The following is a 23,292-nucleotide window of genomic DNA, read 5'->3' on the forward strand; positions in this document are numbered from 1 at the left end:
ACTTGACGATACATTTAATACTTCTCGGTATCTTGTAGAGTTCCGTTCCGAGTTTGTGCCGACCGTTTGTAAACGGCGAAATATTACAATTTACCTGCGACATATATAATTTAAACCAGATGACAAAAATACAAATACATTTGTCAGCATTTATCTAAATCATTTCAGCAATGCGGATCGTATCTAAGCTTAACCTCTATACTTCTATAGTAATTATACAAGCTTGCATATAATGTAGAGTCATTTTCTTTCAAGCGCGCTGTCTACAGCAAACATACTGAAACTTCATTCTTCAGGACACGGTTATTAGAGGTTGTTGCTAGGATTTCTCCAAAGATGGCGCTTTTACTGAACAAAAATTTATTTAAGGGACAGGCAAATGAAAAACGAATACTTTTCATAGAGATGGCGCTTTGCCTTTACTTCGTCATGTTTACGAAAATGTAATATATTAATTAATAATATGTGCCTAATAATAATGCCTTAATGCATTATTTAGTTGTTTTGTACAAGAATATCATAATTTACTTGTACTACTACAAACAATAGGAAAACATGAAACCGCCTGTGAAATGAAGTTTTTTTTTTAGATTTACTGAAAACATTTATTTTCTTACGTAACGTTAACAACAGCCCAAGAACAAAAAAATAATTTATTGTATTTCGATCTGTTGGAAAATGTGGAAATATAATATTGAAGTTTAGCGTATTTCAGTTGGTCATCCCTAATTTCCAAAGCAAATTTACAGTTAATTCGCTACCATTTTTTAAACATCTTTTGTATGCGTCACTTATCGTAATATCATATTATTTTGTAATGAAAAATAACGATAGCTAAGTATATGCTTCTGTACACATATTTCGTTCAATATGTTTAGGTCACATATTTTGTAAAACATTTGCAAGTTGCTCATAAAAATTTCTTCGAGGAGCTTCCAATCACTTAATGTCCGAGCCGATAAAAGGGAACTTAGGATCAATTTATAAAATAGTAAAACATAATCCCACTGGAAACTTATTTAATAACAAGTACATCAACTAAAAAATATATAATGAAAGTGAAACAAAGTCGGGACCTGTATTTAAATAGAACAAGGATTATTGGATAAGCGCCAGTCTTTATTCTTAATGCAAAAACCAGATGGAAATATTATTGTTTTAGTACTTTCGCGGAGAACAACAAACATTAGGTATAAGTGCTTAAAAGCTGGTCTTTTTGCTATATTTGTGACGGTCAGAAGATTTCAAAGTTGTTCATAATATTATATGACTTTCTTTAGGTTTGAGAATAAAAGTTGGTCGTGGCTTAGAAAGGTTTCAGCTTTCTTCTATTCTTAATACGCGATGGAAATGCCCGGTTATCACATCAATAATTCTCTGTCGATATATTCCTATCGGGATATCATATCTTTATTTCCTTCTGTGAATTGTCATTTATCTTCCTGTTAAATTTTAGTCTTTTTCGATTTCAAAAGATCAGTTCAGAAGCTTTCCTAAATCAAGAAATGGCATTTATATGTGTTATGAAACGTGCGTCACACGGAATGAAGGGAATATTTTAATAGATATTAGGAAAAATACGATGAATTTAAAGGAAAAAAATAGAATAAAATAAAACAAGACTGAATAGAGAAGCTTTTTATAGTTCTTTTTAGCACGATCTAAGAATTAACATAAATTATTACATAAAAGTTTATAATAAAAAAACATTTCATAATCATAGAGATACATTAGAAATAAATAAATAAATAATAAATAAATAATCATTTTTTTTAACGTTTTTGTTGTCATTCTATTATGTGCTCTTAAAAATATTCAATGTCTTTTCATTTATTCAATACTAGCGACCCGCCCCGGCTTCGCACGGGTGCAATGCTGATACTAAATACACTACAGAAAAATTGTGAACGTTGTATAGGTATAAAAATATAGCGGCCCGCTCCGGCATCGCAATTCGCACGGGTATAAAATACATAGCCGGGCGGCCGCAAACGCTACGTCCCGCAATTTTTAAATCTGTAATATCTTCGAAAATATTCACTTAAATCATGCGGTGTAAAGGGCCATATAGATCTATATTAAATGAACAATGTATCCATGGTATTTAATTGCTTAAGGATTAATGCTGTATTGGTTAAAATCGCTTCGAAAATTAGCCATTATTTGTCGTAAAAAGTAAATGACAAAAAAAAGTTATAGTGGGTTATCCATAAGAGATAGACATATACCATCGCGGACTTTTCTGTAGACCTTTTCAATGTGTATAATACTTAGTACATTATTTTGATAAAACTCGTAGGGTTCAGCCTGCGTTTGCAATGTAAGCGGAATAAATGTAATTTTTTACGACATCACATTAGAAACCTCAAAAATAACAGTACTTCTCCACTACTTAATGGATCTTATTATACATATAAACCTTCCTCTTGAATCACTCTATCTATTAAAAAAAACCGCATCAAAATCCGTTGCGTAGTTTCAAAGATTTAAGCGTACAAAGGGACATAGGGACATAGGGACAGGGAAAGCGACTTTGTTTTATACTATGTAGTGATAATTAAAGACATTCCAGTCGTCCAGCGAAGGTCAAGCCAAGTACAATGAAACATGCCTCGTAGAGACATGTCCTTCGCGTAGATGCTTAGGTAAGTGTGCTACGATGGCGGACAGATGGACAGCAATTTAATAATTAGGTACGTATGGGCATTCATAAAAATGTTAGTATATGTATTTAAATGATTGTTATAGTAGTATATAAATAATTTTCTAATGAACGGCTGGCTTATCTCTCTACGAAGTTATCTACTCTTTGCAAAAAATACAAAATTACGGTCAATTGTTAAAATTATGAAAATATTCACCATTCTCCGTCGAAGTTGGTCAAAACCTTTTAAATTGTGAAATAAAACTGCTCCTACATTAAAAAGAAACGACCGTAAATTGTGCTTCGTTGGGTCAATATGACAGTTTTATAGTCCAAGACAATACAAGACTTTATATTGTATGTGTTTCCTGAAAGTGAGAAATGATGTTTGTTTTGGATTAAGTCCCCCGACATAAATCTATACTAATATTATAAAGCTGAAGAGTTTGTTTGTTTGTTTGTTTGTTTGTTTGAACGCGCTAATCTCGGGAACTACTGGTCCGATTTGAAAAATTCTTTCGGTGTTAGATAGCTCATTTATCGAGGAAGGCTATAGGCTATATATACGATCACGCTACGACCAACAGGAGAGGAGCCACGGGGGTGAAACCGCGCGGAGCGGCTAGTAAATAATAAAATGCTTCAAAATAGTAGGTATCTGTATTGCAAAGCTGTACTACTGAGTTCTACCACGTACTTTCTTAAATTTTAAATAAGTAATAAATTTAATTGAATAAATTGATACTTATCATTTTAATTAATAATATTAAAACACATCACACCATCATCACGAAGCAATAGATCCTAGATACATTTAAATAACATTGTTTCGATAAAGGATTTAACCACAATTGATTAAAGGTAAACAACGATTTAGATATCAATTAGGCGCCAAACTCATTGATCTACGATTCAAGTTAAACCCTGACCTCTTTACCACGTTTATCACGATCGAAATCATCGATATACACCATGAGTGACCAGCAGTATTCGACCACCGGCACCGTGAAAACGCTTCAGCAGACTTCAGTCGGCAAACGATCGCGACACGCAAACGTCTCTCGCGTATCAATAAAAAGTTCCGAAACATTGTTTATCTGTGGTTACATTTTTTATCTATCGAATTCGAATTGAAAAGCGCGCGATTTTAGTGTAACAATGACTTGACTGAAAATAATTTGTTTTTTTTTTAAATAATGCAATAAAATATGGAAAGTGTAAAGTGATGCAAATAGTTGTTATGGTGAGATTTACGTGGATAAGGAGAAAAGTTTATCAATAGTACTTATAGTAAATAAATTAGTAGTAATTGCTAATTTTGCGATTTTTTTTAAGTAATAAGTATCTTAATAAGTTTAATTTTTTAAAACCTTCTATGGTAAACTTTTATTAATAATTAATTGATTATTATTTTATCGTTATAAAACCCATTATAATATGGTTCTTATAATAGTGTGGTGAACGTAAGCTTTTATAGGGTTAATAATAAATGAGTAGTATAACCTTAATAAAGATAATTATAACGATTCTGAATTTCTAATAAAACCTTGAGTTTGAGATATAATATGTTATACGAGCTATAATAAAAGCAGTGATAAAACTTCTTTCTATTCATAAGAATGTGGGTTAAATACCTTTTAAACTTGAATTTGAAACATGCACATTATGAAATTTCCCCTTCTCAAGAGCAAAGATAAAACCAAGCCATGTGAGAGCTAAATTCGCACGCATTGTGTTCTGTATTTTTTAGGGTTCCTTAGCTAAACGGTTAACACTGGAAATGTGTACATGTAAAAACTAAATCTCCAATGATAATTTGGTTCGCTATAAATATATGAAATAATTTAAATAATATAATTTGATCTAAGTAAATATTCTATGGATATAATTAACCTATTTTTCTTGCTGAAATATTTAAATACATTCCTAACAATCTGTGTCCTGAATAAAAAGCTCATTATTGTTCACATTTCATGTTCATTGAACACGCTTTTCTTTAATCTCAGAACCTTGATGATTTGAAAAAGGGGTTTAGAAACGAGTCGAAAATACGATAACTTCAGTTTGTTGTCTTCTAAGATTTTTAAAACGTCACGTTTATATATGAATAGATTTAAAACTTTTACTACAAGAATATTTTGAGCGTGACCGCGGACACTTGCGTACATCAAAAACAAATTGAATAAGAAACACAATGTGATATTCGTCAGCTGATTTATTTACCAGTAAAGCGGCCAAGTGGCGTTTATTCCTGGATAAAATATATTTCGAATATATTCAAACGGTCACTGACAAGCTTTTGGCTCCAATTTGCCTCCATTTAACTTCGTAAAAATAGAACTATTTATAATAAAAGCTGGGCGATATCGATGTCAGGTGCAGATTCATTACGATAAGAAACCATTGGATTACAATACTTTAAGAATGAACAATTATATTGGAAAAGGCAATATGATATATATAGGGTTAGACATGTATACTTTCATAGTTGAGATTTACTAACAAATATTCGCATGATATGAACGCATTGAAACACTCATCAACTTTTCCATTTCCTTTCATAGAGCTGTATGAGACTTGGTCAAAGGTCAAAGATACAGAGCTTTATTCGGTTATTATTTTGTACAATATTATCATTAAATATATGATCATAATTTATATTACTATGTCACGAAAAGTATATTTGATTTCGTAGAATTACTAATATAATGATAGAAATATTACATTGCTTTTCTTACACTAGTTAATTGTTACATTATGGAATTGAGGTACAACACGGCTAACCTTTTGTGGGCGGTTAGATGCTAAATCGAGTATGAAATATGAAAAAAAAGGTCATTTGTATTGACTCAGTCGATTTTCATATACAGAAATTGACTTTTACATCGGAACAATGAATTTGTTTTATTCAGCAATAGTAAATCGATGGAATAATATAATATAATGTTTACTACAGCTTACCTGATTGCTACGACAAATAGATAATAATATTCGTAGCTAAGCTTTACATGCCATAATTGGTACGAGTTTTCATGGCTATAATTGATATAAGAATAATTTTAAAATGTAAGCTTATTTTAGAAATCGCTTTACAAAATTTACTCTATTTTATAGAGTTGACAGACCAAATAAATCTCGTACCTAGTTGTTGTTTTCAATCTACCGCTGTGTAAACAGTTTGTGATTTATTGATGAAAAACATATCCCACCAAAAACATTTTCATGTAAAATGTTGCCAAGACGAACCCATATGACTCGCACTGTCAAAAAGTTATCAGATCTCATGTAGAGCCAAGCTTCTAACACTACACGCCCTAGCTCTACAAGGCCTAACTTCACAAACTCTACACCTTAGTCAAAATATGTGGCTTGGCCATTTCGCTACATTCACATCGGCGTAAGGTGAAAAATTAATTCACTGTTCATTACTTTTGTGTTATACAATAGTTCTTGTAGTAACGAACGGCCAAGCCACATATTTTGACTAAGGTGTAGAGTTTGTGAAGTTAGGCCTTGTAGAGTTAGGGCGTGTAGTGTTAGAAGCTTGGCTCTACATGAGATCTGATAACTTTTTGACAGTGCGAGTCATATGGGTTCGTCTTGGCAACATTTTACATGAAAATGTTTTTGGTGGGATTTCATTTCTTTTTGTAAGTTAGTTATTTTTTTTTAACAAGGAGTACCTATACATATATATATCTAGGGAAACCAAGTTTTAGATTATTAGATTAGACCTCTAGCGTCATCAAAATTTAATTTAAAATTACAGGCCTCATACAAACTCCCATCCCCTAGTTTAAGGGGTTGGGGGATGAAAGTTACAAGTTTTATAATTTTTTTGTTGTTTGTGTGCTAATACTAGCTTACATACAAAATTTCAGCTTTCTAGGACATTAGGAAATACCTTAAGAATTTTGATGATCATCAGTGAGTCAGTGACGAAATTAGCGTTTTTTAGATATAAATAAAATCTGAAGTATAAAAGCTAATGTAATTAAAACTTAATATGTTCAATAAGTCCGCTATTGACAATATATCCCGAAAATTTTGTTGATCTAGCATAATCCAAACCCAAGTTATGAGGGTTCAAAAAAACGTCGAAGCGCTTCGAGAAAAGGTAGGTAGTGCCCGTGCGTTTCGTTCGCTTGGCTCGTCTTGGCGGGGGCACTACCGTGCCCCCAGATACAATTGTGAAGAATAATTTTCTTATTACAAATGCTAGTCAGGAGGTAGTTAAATTGTTTCTTTATACAAAATGACGAAAACAAGAAAATATCTTTATTTAAATTTATTATTATGTAGACGTAACGTACACGTAGATTCTACCTACATAATACCTATAATGAGTAATTGTTTCCAAACCAATATTAAAATGAAATTATTGTCTATATCTGTTAAGATACGTACCTTCCTACCTATTGCTATTTTATTTGTCTTGTCTGCAATGAAAATGAATAACATACCACCGTTTTTATATAGTTAACAGTATTGACCGTAGACACATCAATTTCTAAGCTTGATAACTAGTGTTAAACTAAAAAAGCTACATGAGCCCTTCATAATTTATTCATGGTTGTGTATCGTCTATTTGCAGTTAACATGATGTAAAACTTTTAACAGTTCAGAATACCAAGGAAGGAATTCATAGCAAGCGTTCGCACGTGACTTGCAATCCAAAATTTACCATTAGCTATATTAAACAGTTTGTTGTAGAAGATTATGCACTTTATGAACATTTTGTTACTTTGTATGTATTTAAATTTAGTTTATTGAAGATTATTATTCTATGAATATAAAGCTTGTGTGTCGAAGAGACCAGTCCATTTATCGAAGAAAGTTTGAATGTCATACTACGACAAATCGCAGCTGAGCAGCAATAAAAAATGGAGTGTAGCCGCAATTTTTTTTAAAAGGTAATATGTCTGGCACAAATTTTCAAGATTCTTTGATGACAAAAACAAATATGCTCACAAATTGACCTAAATCGATGTGAATCGTGAACGTTAAGCCAAAATCATTAATATTATTGATTAATGTTAAATTAACAACGATGTATCTGTATGGTGAACCAAAACGTTGAAACTTGAAAACTGTAAATAAACTACGCACATTTTCGACAAGGATATACCGTAACTAATTGCACATTATAATATGGAGTCTGTTTTCATAGGTGTTATGTGCTGCTCAATTTCAGATTCTTTTTAGTAATAAAAACTACTCATAAAGCTTAAAATAAAGCATATTTTTTTAACACATTTGAACATGTAGCAAAACGTTTTTATTTTGAGGTTATAACGTTTAAAAATATAACAATGACTTTGTTAGGTAAAAACAATAATAATATATCGTACTAATAATGTCCTGATGATACCATAAAATATTACAAATGTTTGATGTGAAATAAAACAGAATTGTTTTTGATAAGAAGGTGAAGGTCTTATGCTTGATCGTCGGCTTCGAAAAAACAAAGAGATTTACATAAAACATGATAAAACTTACTTCTAAGTCCCATTGTTTTTGATACGTCAATCAAAGTTTTTGTACTGCTTAAAGCAAGCTTAAAGAAATAAAGACTCCAAAAACCAAATAAATATACTACCTTGTACCTACCTAAGTACCTAAAAGGCTAAAATGAACGTAGGTAGGTAATACAATATTGCATAATGCATCTTCTTGAGTTGATTTAAATTAAAATAAAATAGAGCCTATCTATTACTTATTCAGAATTTAAAATCAGTCATTAGTTTTTGAGGATAACTAAACAAACAAAATAGCAAAACTTGTTACAATAATTGATCAAATTTTACAATTTACTTCATGGTTATCAAAATTCACGTTTCGTTTTCCATTTAACTTTAAGATTATTACAAACATAAAAATGTTGATTGAAAAGTTATGAAAAAAAACGTGCTTGATAAAAAATATTTTTTCGAACTTTAAGGAAACTAGGTTACACTTGAAAGTTTGCAAACCAATCAAATTTCAAACTTTTTTCAACGACAGCAAATTAAATTAATTTCACACAAATAAGTTTTATTAAATAAATAATTGCTTGATGGAACCATGCAGGAATTTTACTATTATTTTCAGCCTTCTAGAGAGACGTATTAATAGATACAGAATAATATGTTTGTAGGCACATAATATGTATTTTTACATCTTATTACAACCAAAACAAGTACATAATATAATAATATGAGCATATAGTTTTGTAGATTACAAGTCACTACATAGCAATAATGTTGAACAATATACCTACTTGGTCCTTGGGCGAAATGTCCTAAAAAGCGTCGAATTTCCGATGTAACTTTGTGACCATGGCCCGTGCCTTGCGATAATAGACGTCCTTGGGATTGCAATGGTGTTAAAGTGGGCCACAACCGTAGCCCTTCGCAATCTTACGAATAAAACATTGTATTGTGTTAAACAGCCGTACAAATTTACATTGAAGTCATGTTTTATTAGATTAGGAAATTTATAGAGTAAGAAATAAAACTATTGTGGCAAATATGACTAAGTAATTTCATTTAGGTAGAATTTTGTAGTGATCTGAAAGAGCAAAGGAAAATTTAAAACGATTCTACGAGCGTTTTTATCCTTTCATGCATGCGAATATTTTAATAAACATTTGTGCGTGGAATAGGTTCCACACGATTACTTTAATCACATAGCTTATCTAAATAGGGTTGGTCAAAATTAATGAACGCAATCCGGAAATCCGCTCGTGCCAAGCCCATTTGGATGCGCATAAAAATGTAGTTATTGTAGTTTTGTTTTTACTACCGCTACCTACCCATAATGTTGAAAAATATGTTGACATTTACCAGCACCCTATTTTATTATTAAGTTATATAGATCGATACAGTACTGTAGTTATATTTCATTTACATCGTATACATTTTTGATGGCAAAGGAATAAATTTTACAGACAAAAAGAACCAATTTATTTTCTCCCTGAAAATATCGCTTTTATAGCATTTTATAAATTATACATAATAAATATTTTAGGGCGATTAATGCTGAACGTAAAATCGAATGATTACTTCAATTCCACGTTATCGCACCTGAATACGTGATTCGTAGACTTTACGCACAAATTACAGGTATTTTGAGCGCTATATCTGGCAATATTCCAAATGATGTCAAGAAATTCAGTGAGAAAAATTAAAGAAATGTCGCCATGGACGTCTTACAAATTATATGCTAATGCAGAAACATTACCGTTGCCATTACGGTACCTTTATTGTATCAATTTGTATTCATTCTATACAACACCGGATTCTATGCAATTATTATAGTACTGAACATTGTATGAATATATTACTTTAATTAATTGGTCTTTTTTTGAATCATGCAATCTCGAAACTAAAAAATAAATGGAAATTTAAAGTGGCTATAAATGCCTCAACAGCACTTTATACGCTTACTCAGAACTCAGAAGTAGGTAATTAATAAGACATCTAGAGATAAACAAATTACTTTGTTACTAGATGTCACATTAGATAGAAATCAAAACGTGGCCTTGGAATCTTTCTGTTTTTTCGTAATAATATATAGTTAACTAACTCTACAAAACAAAAATACTTTTATCAACAGTGCCATGAATAATTTCCTAATTATACATTTGGTGAACGTATCTGTTACGTACGTACGTTTGTGAGCGAATGGCTTGAAACTTTGATGAAGTCAACACGTTTAAGTACCGCAAACTCTACGAGAATTATGATACATTCTATATAACATTAATTTCAAGCTGAAGAGACTGTCAGCAAGACCGTCGTCAAGATTACCTCGGTATAACACTTCAATTATACCTAGCTGAATTTATAGACTGATAAACAGCAATAGATTATAGGATGTATTTTATATACGAGTATGTTGACAGAGCGAAGCCTGCTGGATTTTTCCTCATTACCTTTTCAATTTAACTTTGCCTTGTTATTTACGATCAGTCTTCAACCAGTAAGAACCAATGTGTAGTTGATATTCCAGAATAAGATCTTACACTCGTAAAATTCCAACTTCTCCTTGGCAGTAGGTACGAGTACCAATCCTTTATAATAATAATCATGGTCACACTCGCATGGTCAGAGACATTTAAATATAATAATATGTAGTTGTAAAATGGCTTTTGCGTGCAAATACATAATAATGGTTTTCAACACATATCATCTAACATGAATACTCTCGTATATATCAGTTTTGATATGTTCTCATGCATTTGGAAGCTTTCCAAAACCTGACGTGTGGACCATCTGATGACAATTTGTGTCGCTTCACAGAAATCGTTTACGTTAATATCTTACTTTACATTTGACAATTTTTGGCTATATTGAGCTACGTTTTTCTAGTTTTATAAAAATCATGTTTTGCAGTTTCGAATGCCTATAAATATTTATAATATTATTTATTTTATCGGCGCCATAGTGACAGTTTACTGTCGCGTTCCGTTCGGTGAGTGAGGGGTCCGGACTCCGGAGGCCCACATCCCTTCCCATCCCCAACCCATCCTCTCCTTCCCTATCCTCATTCCCTCCCATCCTCGCCCCTTCTACCTAACTCCTTCCAAATCCCTTTGAGGATAGCAACACATCCACTTCCCAGTGGAGTGGATGCTTATGGGCGGCGTGTATCGCTTAACAACAGGCGACGCGTCTGCTCGTTTGCTATCCTATAGCATAAAAAAAAAATATATTAATTGTAGTTATTATTAATTGTGCCGCCATATTTTAAAATATTGCGGCACAATTATTATTACAATATCTCTTTTGGATAATGTATTTTCATGATAATATTATATCATTAAAAATGTAAATGAGTCAATATCGCGAGGGATCATAATATTTACATACCAACCTTATTAAACATACGTCGTTCCTTATTACTATAATATATTATAGATACCTTTAATAAATCTACATTTAAACTAGGTAAAATTATTAATGAGTATTTAAGCAGTGACTGTGTTTTAATGAGTAATTATACAGGACTTCTTTCATCTCCCCAACTAATGAGGTCATTTTATAATGAGAAAGCATTTTCTTACCTTTTAAAAAATCATTTTGCAATGTTATTTAACGCCTTAGTTTGAGTGTTGAAATCTAAAATGTGATATAACTCCTACATAATCAAACCTCTTCTCCATGGATAAGATACAAGACAGTTTGCTAATGCAGACATAAGGTTTCATAACTTACATGTTTATTCAAACGTAAACAATGGCCTTATGTTGGACTCTAGCCAATTCCATCTACGTACAGTACACTATGAATATATTATGGTTACAATTACAATAACAAAAGTCCTTGTTATTTCATAGAGACAAATCAATGTAAGTGCTCAAGATATATGGTTTACCATATATATACAGTTTTAACTGTAACAAAATATATATATCAAACAATGACGCCTACAGACCGTTAAGTCTACGCTGCTACGAAAACTCGTAGAAGTAAATATTGACCATATCTGTATAGTAGGCAACGACGTGTCACGTGGTAGAGCTATATAGTTAAGTTAGAAACAAAATGTAGTCTGCAAAATATTGCAAGCTTACAATTATATGGAATAAATTATTTTTAGGCTGCAGTAGTAATAATATTTAATAAATGGATCTACCATTTAAAAATAAATAACAACTACGAGATATAATAATATTCATATTTTTATTAATATACAAGAAAACGATATTAAAATATTTTAGATCTGATGAATAAATAACGAATGGGAGCGTAGTATGAAATACGGAATACATTTGTAAGCACGTTTTAATTTATCATCTCGCGGCTAGAAGGCATTATCAGCGTTATCAGTTTCCAGTAAATTTACGCGGGCGCCTTCGATCTTATGTATCTGACTCAGCTGGCTGTCTACTTAATACTATCGTAAGATTTATATGTGTTAACTCAACCATCTTCTCAAATAAGACATTTTTAATTTTTATCATTTAAATTTGGTGGTGCGACCAATTTGTAGAGATGTCGATGGTGGCAGTGGTGTATTTTAAACTTAATTATTACAAGACTTTGGTTTGTATAAAATGAAAAATAACTAAAAATGTGGTAATTTAAAAGTTCAACATATAATTCAATTCAAATGATTAAAAATTGATATGAATTGCGTTACTTAAGGAGTTACAATCTATAATTAATCAATAAAGTCACTGAAATGTATTCATACCATATTCATACCCTGCTAACTGACAGTTTGATATGGGTATTAGTAAATTGACGTAACATCTGCCAGTCCTACACGTACACGTGTTGACTGGTTGACATTATCAACACATAATATAATATAATACTATACTGTCAAGGTCCATACCCAGAACTATAGAAGGTTAACAGGGAAGTTGGGAATATAAACCGAAAACTTTTAACAGGGAAGTTCGGAAATATACAGGTTAAGTGTCTAACTTACAACACATGGTGAACGTGTAATAATAATTTAATATTTAATCATATTTAAAACCAGTTTTTGCAACCAACCAACAATTGAATACGTCTCTACTCTGGCTGGGGTGAAAGGGCATATAGAGAAGTCATTCATAATTCGTATGTAGGTAAAAGTCAAATTATTCTCCAACTCTTAGTTCTAGGATCTATTTCCTGTGAAACAACTCTTAAAATGAGCTGGAGAATTTCTGTAAACGGAAGAAATATACAATAGATTGTTGGAACGTAATTATTTGTAGCATATTCTTAGACATAACATAAAAGCTCGCATGGGGCTCATAGAATGCTAACGTACAGTATCTATGTATTTTCATTTAAGTGTTCAGGGGTTATAATTTCGATGCGATTCACCTCTAAATTTTAAACAAACTTATTAACATAACTATGCGAGATTATATGTTTATAATAAGTCAAATAAAGACTGACTATAATTAAAATTTTGCATCACACAAGAAAAAATAGACAATAATTAAAATTCAATCAGAGTTGAACTTTTCAATGTTGAGAAATCTACGGAGACAATTATTGGCCTTTTATCTCCATTAATTCAAACTGCCTTTGTGACACAGACCTAAATGATGTCGTCGACAATAGCTTCTAATTTAATTACCTAATATTTTAATTTATGTCTCATTACCTTTGTTTTAATTAAATAACTTCATATAGGTAATTACGAAAATAACAAATGAAAATCTAAAAACTGTTTCTAAAGTAGTGAATGCACAGTAAATAATATTATCTACCATTACAACAGATGGGACTTTTCGTAGTATCCACAGACATGTATTAAGGTAGTATCCCAAACCACACTTGACTAATGACAGTTACACATGCCACTCGTATATTAAATACATAAAGCTTCTTCTACACAGTCAGCTTGTGAATAATCCTACTTTGATAATATTAAAACATCATCAGCTTACTAGTAACAAGTCATTATAAAATAGTAAATCTTTGATATTTTAGGATTTTACCAAGATCATATTTTTATAAGATTTTTATGTAATTTTCCCATAAAATATCTTAATTGTGGCAGTAATTATTAAATGTAATAATTAATTATAATCGCTACCCATAAACTGTTACAATCACAGCCTTATCAGTACCGTGTTGGAAATTCTAGTAAAGCTTGATGGTTATCTAAACATGTAATAATATATGTGAAAGCTTACCAAGGCTGCATCGCTTAGAATCAGTTAACATTTCAATTTATAATGCTCTTTTGCATTTTGGTTAAACAAAATGTGTACATACCTATATATATATATATATATATATAATATATAAAAATATATAAATATATATATATTTAATTGAAAAACATATGTATAATGGATGGAATAATACCTACCTTAGATAAATCACTTGTACAGAATAGGTAGAATACATGGAATATACCTAGGAAGACCTTACTTTTGCAAACGAATTTTAAAGAAAAAATTTATTCGTAAAAAATATAAAGGCAAGTTTTATTAAAAGAAGGACAAATGTCTTCATAAGTAGATACTAGTAGAGGTACCTACTAATGTAGTACTGAATACTGATTACCCGTATATATTATATTACTCTATGATACTGATTATGTTTCTGATCTCGTACCAAATATATCTGTTGCTAATTTCACAATAAATGTCCGACGTTTTGTTGTAAATCGAGCATTTTATGAGCTTTCGAGTTAACTAGTTACTCACGGGCGTAAATCAAACGCCCAAGCGATAATAGTTTCATTATATTTAGGTACCAGAAAATTCTTTATTACTAGAGGTACTTAATATGTAATTAGAAACTGAACATTGAATAAGAAACCTGAAACAGACCTATTTTCTTGTCTCTTCTTTCCAAGTTCTTCGATAGATTAAGATAAGTAAGATAAGTAAGATCGTTAAGATTTGATTATATATATGTATAAAAAACCGGCGTATCAAATAATATGCGACTTTAAAATGTAGAGCATGTCTAAAGCCCTTTTAAGATCTCATTTATATTGTATTTGCGACGAAAAATAACACTTTCGTTTCGATTTCTTTCGTTTTCGGCAATAACAACAATTTAGAAGCTACAAAAGAACCAACTCAAATAAAACAGAACGCTCAAGTTTGTGTCTTATATCAGTAGTAAAGCGGTCTGTGGAAACTTTAGTACCCACTTCTTGTGAAGCTTTTATGTTTATTGAATCTCAAATGTTTTCAGCTAAACATTTCGGAATAACTCTATTATATGCCATTAAGAAACAGTCTATTTCAAATATCATTTATTTCATACGAGATTTTAAAATGTAATTTAAAATGATAGTCGTTATTGGGTCCGTATAAAAAAATTCTCATCTTGATGTTTCTGTAGATAATTGAAATATCTTGTATGAGTTTACTGTTTAATATAACAGATAGTAAATATCAAATATGTACGACTATAGTATTAATTACCTAAGTACATGATAGTTCACAACTTCGTCTACGTCAGTTCTATGTTTTCCCCGTCGACGATTAGTATAATCATTACTTATAACGAAATAAAATAAATGTTAAAAAAAAAAAATTCTTGAAACCTTCCCATGGAACTATTTTAAGGGACAGGCAATTGACACGTGAAGTACAAAAAAAATTCTACCTCAAACAAACTCTACAATGTACAATCGATTTTAAGATTTAATATTTAATGAAATTTGCAGTGACCTTATATGACATACCACTCCTCTTCTATAATTATCGCGTGTAGTCGTTAAGGTTATTTTTAAACAAAAAGTATTCATGCTAGTTTACAAAAATTATACAATTATTACAGCATATAAGTAACTCATATAAGAATTTATTCTATATCTATCTCGCATCCTCGATTTTGCTATTCAAACGAATATATTAATAAATTTATATTAACAATAGAAATATTACCTGAATTAATTTAAATGTTTTATGCATGTCAATAGAGCAAAGTTTGCTGAAACATTTTCAAAACGTCCAGTAAGTCTCACCATAAAGTTTATACTAAACCAGAAACGAATGCAACTGAACGGAACTGCGCTGAATGTAGTCGATTAATTCTTGGCTACATTAGACTAATTAACAAACCTAACGTAAATAAGTGTGAACGAGACGGTTGTGGCAAGCGTCCAAGATGAATTTGATGTTTCGGAAGAACTTCAGCACTGAAAAGACAGTTTCGGGGGGAGGGGGTGGGGGGAAGGCGAAAGGAGCTTTGGGAGCGGGCAGGAACGCGAAACGCAGGGATCGTGACCGCTTCTCATGCATGGAGGAACATCATTACAGAACACATCTGTTCTTCTCCGCGCCAAGGGCCAGTACACAGTACAACGATGGCTCAGGTAACTCTGGAAGTAAGGATCGTAGTTCCAAATTAGTGAGTACGTGTGTTCAGTGTTGGGTTCCGTAAGTTTGTTCTTGTTTATTTTCAAACACTTCCTAGGTAACATTCTTTTGAATCTTATTTTTAAAATGAACTCTCTATTCTATTACTCGATACTAGAAATATTTGAGTAAAATTTTCTATTGCTCTTTCAAGTAACTAAAACATCTTTGGTTTGGAAGACTTCGACCTTAATGGAAAACATTAATAACCTGACTGGTTCAAACTGTCTATAAATACTTGATCACATTGGCGGTTCCCGGATGGATGTTTACGCATGGTGTAATCGTGGCAGACTGACAAACGTGTTATTATCGTATGTGTATCTAACTTTTGTTTTGTTTGCCAACAACAATTTTACTTCAGTTTTGTAATATATTTCTTATGGCTCACGTTAAAAATAATGAATTCCTGCAAAGTGCTAACATAATCAAATGAGGAATTGTTTCTTATGTTCCCTTAATACGCTTAATTAAAAAAAATGTGCAAATAAAGCCTAAAAGAATCTAGGCTATTAATTGAGGTGTGTTTTAATGAGTCGCGCCTAAATTTGTATTTATCGTGTCGCGTTCAAATAAAACACCGTAAACACGTATTGTCGATTTACACATAGGAATGCCTAAAAACTAAATGCTAGGTCTTATAATATAGATCTTTTAGTTTTATTTTAAACCTATGAGTTATTCAATGTCTTAAAAATGCGTGAGCAGGCTCATCTATTAAATATGGATAAGTAGCATGCATCTATATATTATCTGCTGTAAAACATAGCCTACATGTATTTCAGTCGCACATCAATTTGAATAAGTTGTATGATGTATGTTTAATGTATACCTACCTATTATATATACAATGATTTCAATATTGGTTTTTCTCATTGATTCTTCACACTTAATATTCTCGTATTTGATTTTAACTTCGCTATCTATCGTCTTGAAAGTGGCATATCCATTACCCAAAACTTTCAACAACGACTGTTGCAATCCAGTATTTTCCCAGCGTGGTCGATATCGCCCTAAAACCTTTATCTCTACAGTCTGCAGTGGGAAATGTGATTGATTGATTTTTTTAAAAAGAAGAATATGAGAAAAGTTTAATATTAACATTTAACATTAAACGTATTCCAGAACGATGTGGTCCAGTACTCGGTGGTGGAACGGGGCCAGAGCTGGAGCCGCCGCAGCCGCTGGTCACCAGGGAGCCTTCGGTGTCCCTGCTGCGGTGGGAGCGGCCGGCAACCACGGAGCGCAGGAGAACGGAGCCAGTCTCCTTGGCAACCCTCGAGAGAGACTGCTTCGTGATACCAGCACATGCCCTCGATCGGTTCCTGCCTGATGGTGTGCCGGTAAGCGCAGCGAAATTGATTTTTTATACTGTCGATTAATTATTTAGTGTCGTATGGATTGAGTTTATTCGCTACGTTAATACCACATTACACATCATTTGGATTCAGGATTTAAAAATTTGCATTTGCATTTAAGAATTTAGAAATCTAGATAGGTTTAATCCATCAGTCCTCGGAATCACAGACACAATAGAAAATCTATTGTGTCGCGCCCCGATCGGGCCTTACGGTGGTCAATGGGTTAAAATAACTTAAAACTAGAATAACAGCTGACAGTATTCTCGAATAGTAAAATACGTAAGTTTGTTATCTGAACGATTATTAATAGGTTCTCGAAATGTATTTAATATGAAACGATTAATTTAAAACCTTAAGTATTAACTATTGAAATACCGGCTTATATGCTGATAGAATTTGTGTAAGCAGTGAGTTTTACTATCCACATTAATCTATATAATTCATCATTTTCAGCTGCCGGTGCCGCCTCCAACACCAGAGAAGGGAATGGCAACGAAAACTGCTCCAAATTCCCTGAGCGTCCTCGAAGTAGCGGACCCAAAGTTATGCATTTTAGCTCATCTAATGAGTCCCTTAGAACCTATAGAGCCTATTCTAGAATCTCCACTTACCAAACCGTTGGTGAAACAGAAAGCGGCCGCTGGAGAGTTGTTAAATGACGTAGCTCAAGCCAATACTGCCGTAGGAGGCATGCTTTTAGCCAATATGGAGAAGAACGCTGAATTTCCATTCATATCTTACTATGTGATAAATACAACACAAACTGATCCATTATTATTTTATAACAATATGAGGTGTGCCTCGTTAACGAAGTTCGATCCTAAGACAATACGATATTCTGCGGCGCATACCTTGGATTTATATAGTGAAGTTGCAATGATTTGTAGACCTCCGTTTAATGATCTCGCTGGAGGTCCTAAGAAGTCACACACACCGACTACTGGATTTATAATTAGTGTGTATAAGGTCAGTATCGATTTTTCATAACCATTAGAAAACTTCAGTCCCAGGCGGAATTTTATGTCAATTTTGCTAACAATGGATCCTTTGTTTTGTTTGCTACAAACTTGCTTAAGAATTTTTATAAAGCAATTTATTTAGAATGTTAATTAACTAGGTACTCGATGCGTCTTTCAATTGACAAACCTAATACATATTTAATTATTCATCTGTTGTGCTAATCGAGATCAAAGTTATTATTTGTATGCCAAACCAAACCTTGACTTTGGTGCCATCATAGATCATCTGTTAAATTGTTCACTTTTCTATTTTCAGGTATTCGAAGGAGACGATGGCGAGCGTTTCGAAAGAAACTGGTTATATTGGACCGGCGCTCGCATGCTATACCGTCACCTGCCACACTCGGTCGGCTTGAGGAAGATAGCTCTGCACAAATCGGTAGCAACGCATGGCGATAAAATGTACTTACTGGTTTGCGAATGCGCCAATCTGCTTGACGATCTGTCAGGCGCCGCCATGTTAATAACGGCTTTACGAGCCAGGTTGTGCGGCTACACCGGCCTTTATAGACCAATACAGACTTTTTAGTAGCGGGAGATGGGCCTTAACGGCCTCACATGTGTTTTAATATAGCTAAGAGATATCTTTAGGGAAACTGATGTATTATTCGGTTGTGTTCATTGTTTAGTCTGTAAATTACTAAATTATGTGTAAAATAAATGATGTGTTATGTTATTTGTCTGTCAAGAAATACACCTTACTTCCCTTAATAAATATTAGGTAAATGTGCTCAAGATAATAATGATTAAATGATAATTTTAAATAACAAGGTACCTATAAACCAAAACTAACGTGTTTCTTTGATTGAGTGTAATAAAATTCCTAAAATTGATGTAAGCAATAATATACATTTTACATATATTAAAAGGTGTTTAACTAATGTATTTTATAAAAACGAATATAAAATAAAGATATCTCCTAGTAAACCGCCAACAATAACTTAGTTGTAAAAAGGACCAAAGTACTGCGTTACTCGTAAAATCGCGTTAATGGCATAAAGTTTAGAATATGAATCCATGTGTTGGTCTGTGCCAATTTGGTGAATATCTAGTCTAGTATATTGTCTACGCCAAACCATTGGCCCCTTCAATTTCAGATATTATTAGATAAAATAAATAAAATATCTACATAAAATGAAATTATTTACAAGATACGTAGGTATTTACGAAATAAATAAGATTTCGTATATTTTATTGTCCTCTCGCTTATAATGCGTTTCAAAGGGGCTGTTTTTGTAGTTTGGCGCTGACGCTTCTAAAATTAAATTAATTACATAATACTAAGAGCAACTTTAGTCTAAGAAATTTTCATGTTTATTCGCACTTAGATTTTTAAGGTTGTTTATTAAATAGACACTTTAATTACTGTAATAATTTTATCAATATACCTGGTATAGACCAAGTAAAGGCGGAATATTTTATTTGTATGTATGATGTGGTGTACTGTGTAGGTGGGACAAATGATTTTACTACGTATATCTGCCATATGCATGATATTTATCTGTTCGTTCAATTATAATAATTTTTAACATTTCGAGCCAAAACTAATTTATGATTAGCATCTTCTCATTTTTCTTTGAGTCATTTTATTACAGTATTACTTAGTTAGGTACCTATTTATTATTTCTTCGATATCTCCTGTGACTGAATAACATAATATTATAAATTTCGTAAAGTACTAAATTATAGGTACATCGAACATATCGGATAATAATAACATATCGAAATATACATTTATATTGTTCCTAACGAGGATGAACATTTTAAATCAGAGAAAGAAAGGTTTTTACATTTAATTTTACCATAAGGTGCAGTTACACATTCGTGTTCGTTATTCGACATTCGCATACGAATGACGTCACGGAACAGGGAAAAATGAGAATATGCTTATTATGTATAACATTTCTGGTAGGTAGGTAGCAAAGTACCAACTTGTATTAATTATTGCTTAATCATAAATGTCACTAAATTTGAAAATGCATATGTAACAATATTTATTTTATTTTATGTCTTTATCAAACATTTTTATCTATCAAACTTTTTTATATGTAATAGTACGAGATCCGGCTGCAGGATCAGTGCGTTCATCTGTTTTTTGCTGAAAACCGAATTTTTATGTATATTTATAATTAGGAGAATATATATCGACTAGGTTGCCAGTCAAAATTTGGCCGCAAGCATGTTTAATTAAAATTTTTCTAATCGATTTTTGGGAAAAAAATTCGTTCACTTGTTTTTTGAATAAAATGTAGTCTACATCACGTCAAATGATATAAAAATTCTAAAAAATCACGGTTGCCGATTTTCACCTGGCCGCAACATCTTGGCAGCCTGGTGCAAACAGGTATGATTTCGATTTATTTTTACGTTCGTAACGCACATTTATGAATCATATATCAAATTAAAGCTTATTTTTTTCTATTTATTATCATATAAGGTTGCCTAATTAAATCCGGCCGCAAATAAGGGTTGCTGGCTTATAAAAATTATAAATATAAGATTAGTGTGTTCATCGGTTTTTTGCTGAAAACCGAATTTTTATGTAACTATTATGTATTTATAATTAGGAGAATATATATCAACTAGGTTGCCAGTCAAAATTTGGCTGCAAGCATGTTTACACTCAACCTTAAATATTCAACATCTTTAACAGCCGGCAACCCTTATTTGCGGCCGGATTTAATTAGGCAACCATATATGATAATAAATAGAAAAAAATTAGCTTTAATTTGATATATGATTCATAAATGTGCGTTATGAACGTAAAAATGAATCGAAATCATACCTGTTTGCACCAGGCTGCCAAGATGTTGCGGCCAGGTGAAAAGCGGCAACCGTGATTTTTTAGAATTTTTATATCATTTGACGTGATGTAGACTACATTTTATTCAAAAAACAAGTGAACGAATTTTTTTCCCAAAAACCGATTAGAAAAATTTTAATTAAACATGCTTGCGGCCAAATTTTGACTGTCAACCTAGTCGATATATATTCTCCTAATTATAAATATACATAAAAATTCGGTTTTCAGCAAAAAACGATGAACGCACTAATCCTATATTTATAATTTTTAAAAGCCAGCAACCCTTATTTGCGGCGGGATTTAATTAGGCAACCATATTTGATAATAAATAGAAAAAAATTAGCTTTAATTTGATATATGATTCATAAATGTGCGTTATGAACGTAAAAATGAATCGAAATCATACCTGTTTGCACCAGGCTGCCAAGATGTTGCGGCCAGGTGAAAAGCGGCAACCGTGATTTTTTAGAATTTTTATATCATTTGACGTGATGTAGACTACATTTTATTCAAAAAACAAGTGAACGAATTTTTTTCCCAAAAACCGATTAGAAAAATTTTAATTAAACATGCTTGCGGCCAAATTTTGACTGTCAACCTAGTCGATATATATTCTCCTAATTATAAATATACATAAAAATTCGGTTTTCAGCAAAAAACGATGAACGCACTAATCCTATATTTATAATTTTTAAAAGCCAGCAACCCTTATTTGCGGCGGGATTTAATTAGGCAACCATATTTGATAATAAATAGAAAAAAATTAGCTTTAATTTGATATATGATTCATAAATGTGCGTTATGAACGTAAAAATGAATCGGAATCATACCTGTTTGCACCAGGCTGCCAAGATGTTGCGGCCAGGTGAAAAGCGGCAACCGTGATTTTTTAGAATTTTTATATCATTTGACGTGATGTAGACTACATTTTATTCAAAAAACAAGTGAACGAATTTTTTTCCCAAAAATCGATTAGAAAAATTTTAATTAAACATGCTTGCGGCCAAATTTTGACTGGCAACCTAGTCGATATATATTCTCCTAATTATAAATATACATAAAAATTCGGTTTTCAGCAAAAAACCGATGAACGCACTGATCCTGCAGTGGGATCTTAGACTATAAGTAATACATCTACATAGAAAATGAGGATCATCATATTATGAACCTTTTTCATTTTATTAATCAGGTATATATCCCTAATTGCAATTATCTTAAGGATTGGCAGTTTATTAGCAATATTTCGCACCGATTGTTATTATTCAAAACCACGGAATACATTTTGCTATGGTGCTAACCTAGTCAATTTAAAATAGACGTAGTGTTAAGGCTTGTTAGTTTTGGATTAGGTACTTAAATTCGTAGTTTTTATTGGTCTTGCTTACTATTGCGACACAAGGAATAATATAGTATGCTTCACAAGAGAGCTATGGAAAGCTACCTATGTAGTCTTGCTGGATCCGAAAAGGTTTAAACATTTTTCCACTTTATCTATAAAATTTTAAGCATTTTAAAGATAAAGATTGAAGATTCTATTTATTCTTAATTAATATACAGAAAGAAAATTATTTACATGCTATTTTCGTAAACTTAGTCCCTTATTATTAACCTACTTATCAAAAAATTATATAGCTATCATGCTTGGAAAT

General features: G+C 31.9%; 1 protein-coding gene across 4 annotated transcripts in view; it reads left to right on the forward strand.

The window, feature by feature from the left end:
• The window catches only part of LOC149902820 (uncharacterized), a 44,866-nt gene extending 23,977 nt beyond the window's left edge, over positions 1-20,889 (forward strand). Inside the window, exons 1-5 of one of the 4 annotated variants that reach the window (XM_090109317.1) lie at positions 3,689-3,887; positions 16,089-16,429; positions 17,586-17,803; positions 18,275-18,787; positions 19,097-20,889. In XM_090109317.1, the coding sequence (XP_089965443.1) occupies positions 16,210-16,429; positions 17,586-17,803; positions 18,275-18,787; positions 19,097-19,369 (1,224 nt within the window). In that variant the 5' untranslated portion in view covers positions 3,689-3,887; positions 16,089-16,209 and the 3' untranslated portion in view covers positions 19,370-20,889. Of the gene's footprint in view, positions 1-3,688; positions 3,888-15,167; positions 16,430-17,585; positions 17,804-18,274; positions 18,788-19,096 lie in introns of those variants that run through there. The other 3 variants (XM_090109319.1, XM_090109318.1, XM_090109320.1) reach the window with 3 other exon arrangements.
• The last annotated feature ends 2,403 nt before the right edge of the window (positions 20,890-23,292 follow it).

This window comes from Colias eurytheme, chromosome 14, assembly GCF_061535395.1.
Source record: "Colias eurytheme isolate Ceu_HAF_F1 chromosome 14, ilColEury1 Martin Lab GWU primary, whole genome shotgun sequence".
Taxonomy (NCBI): domain Eukaryota; kingdom Metazoa; phylum Arthropoda; class Insecta; order Lepidoptera; family Pieridae; genus Colias; species Colias eurytheme.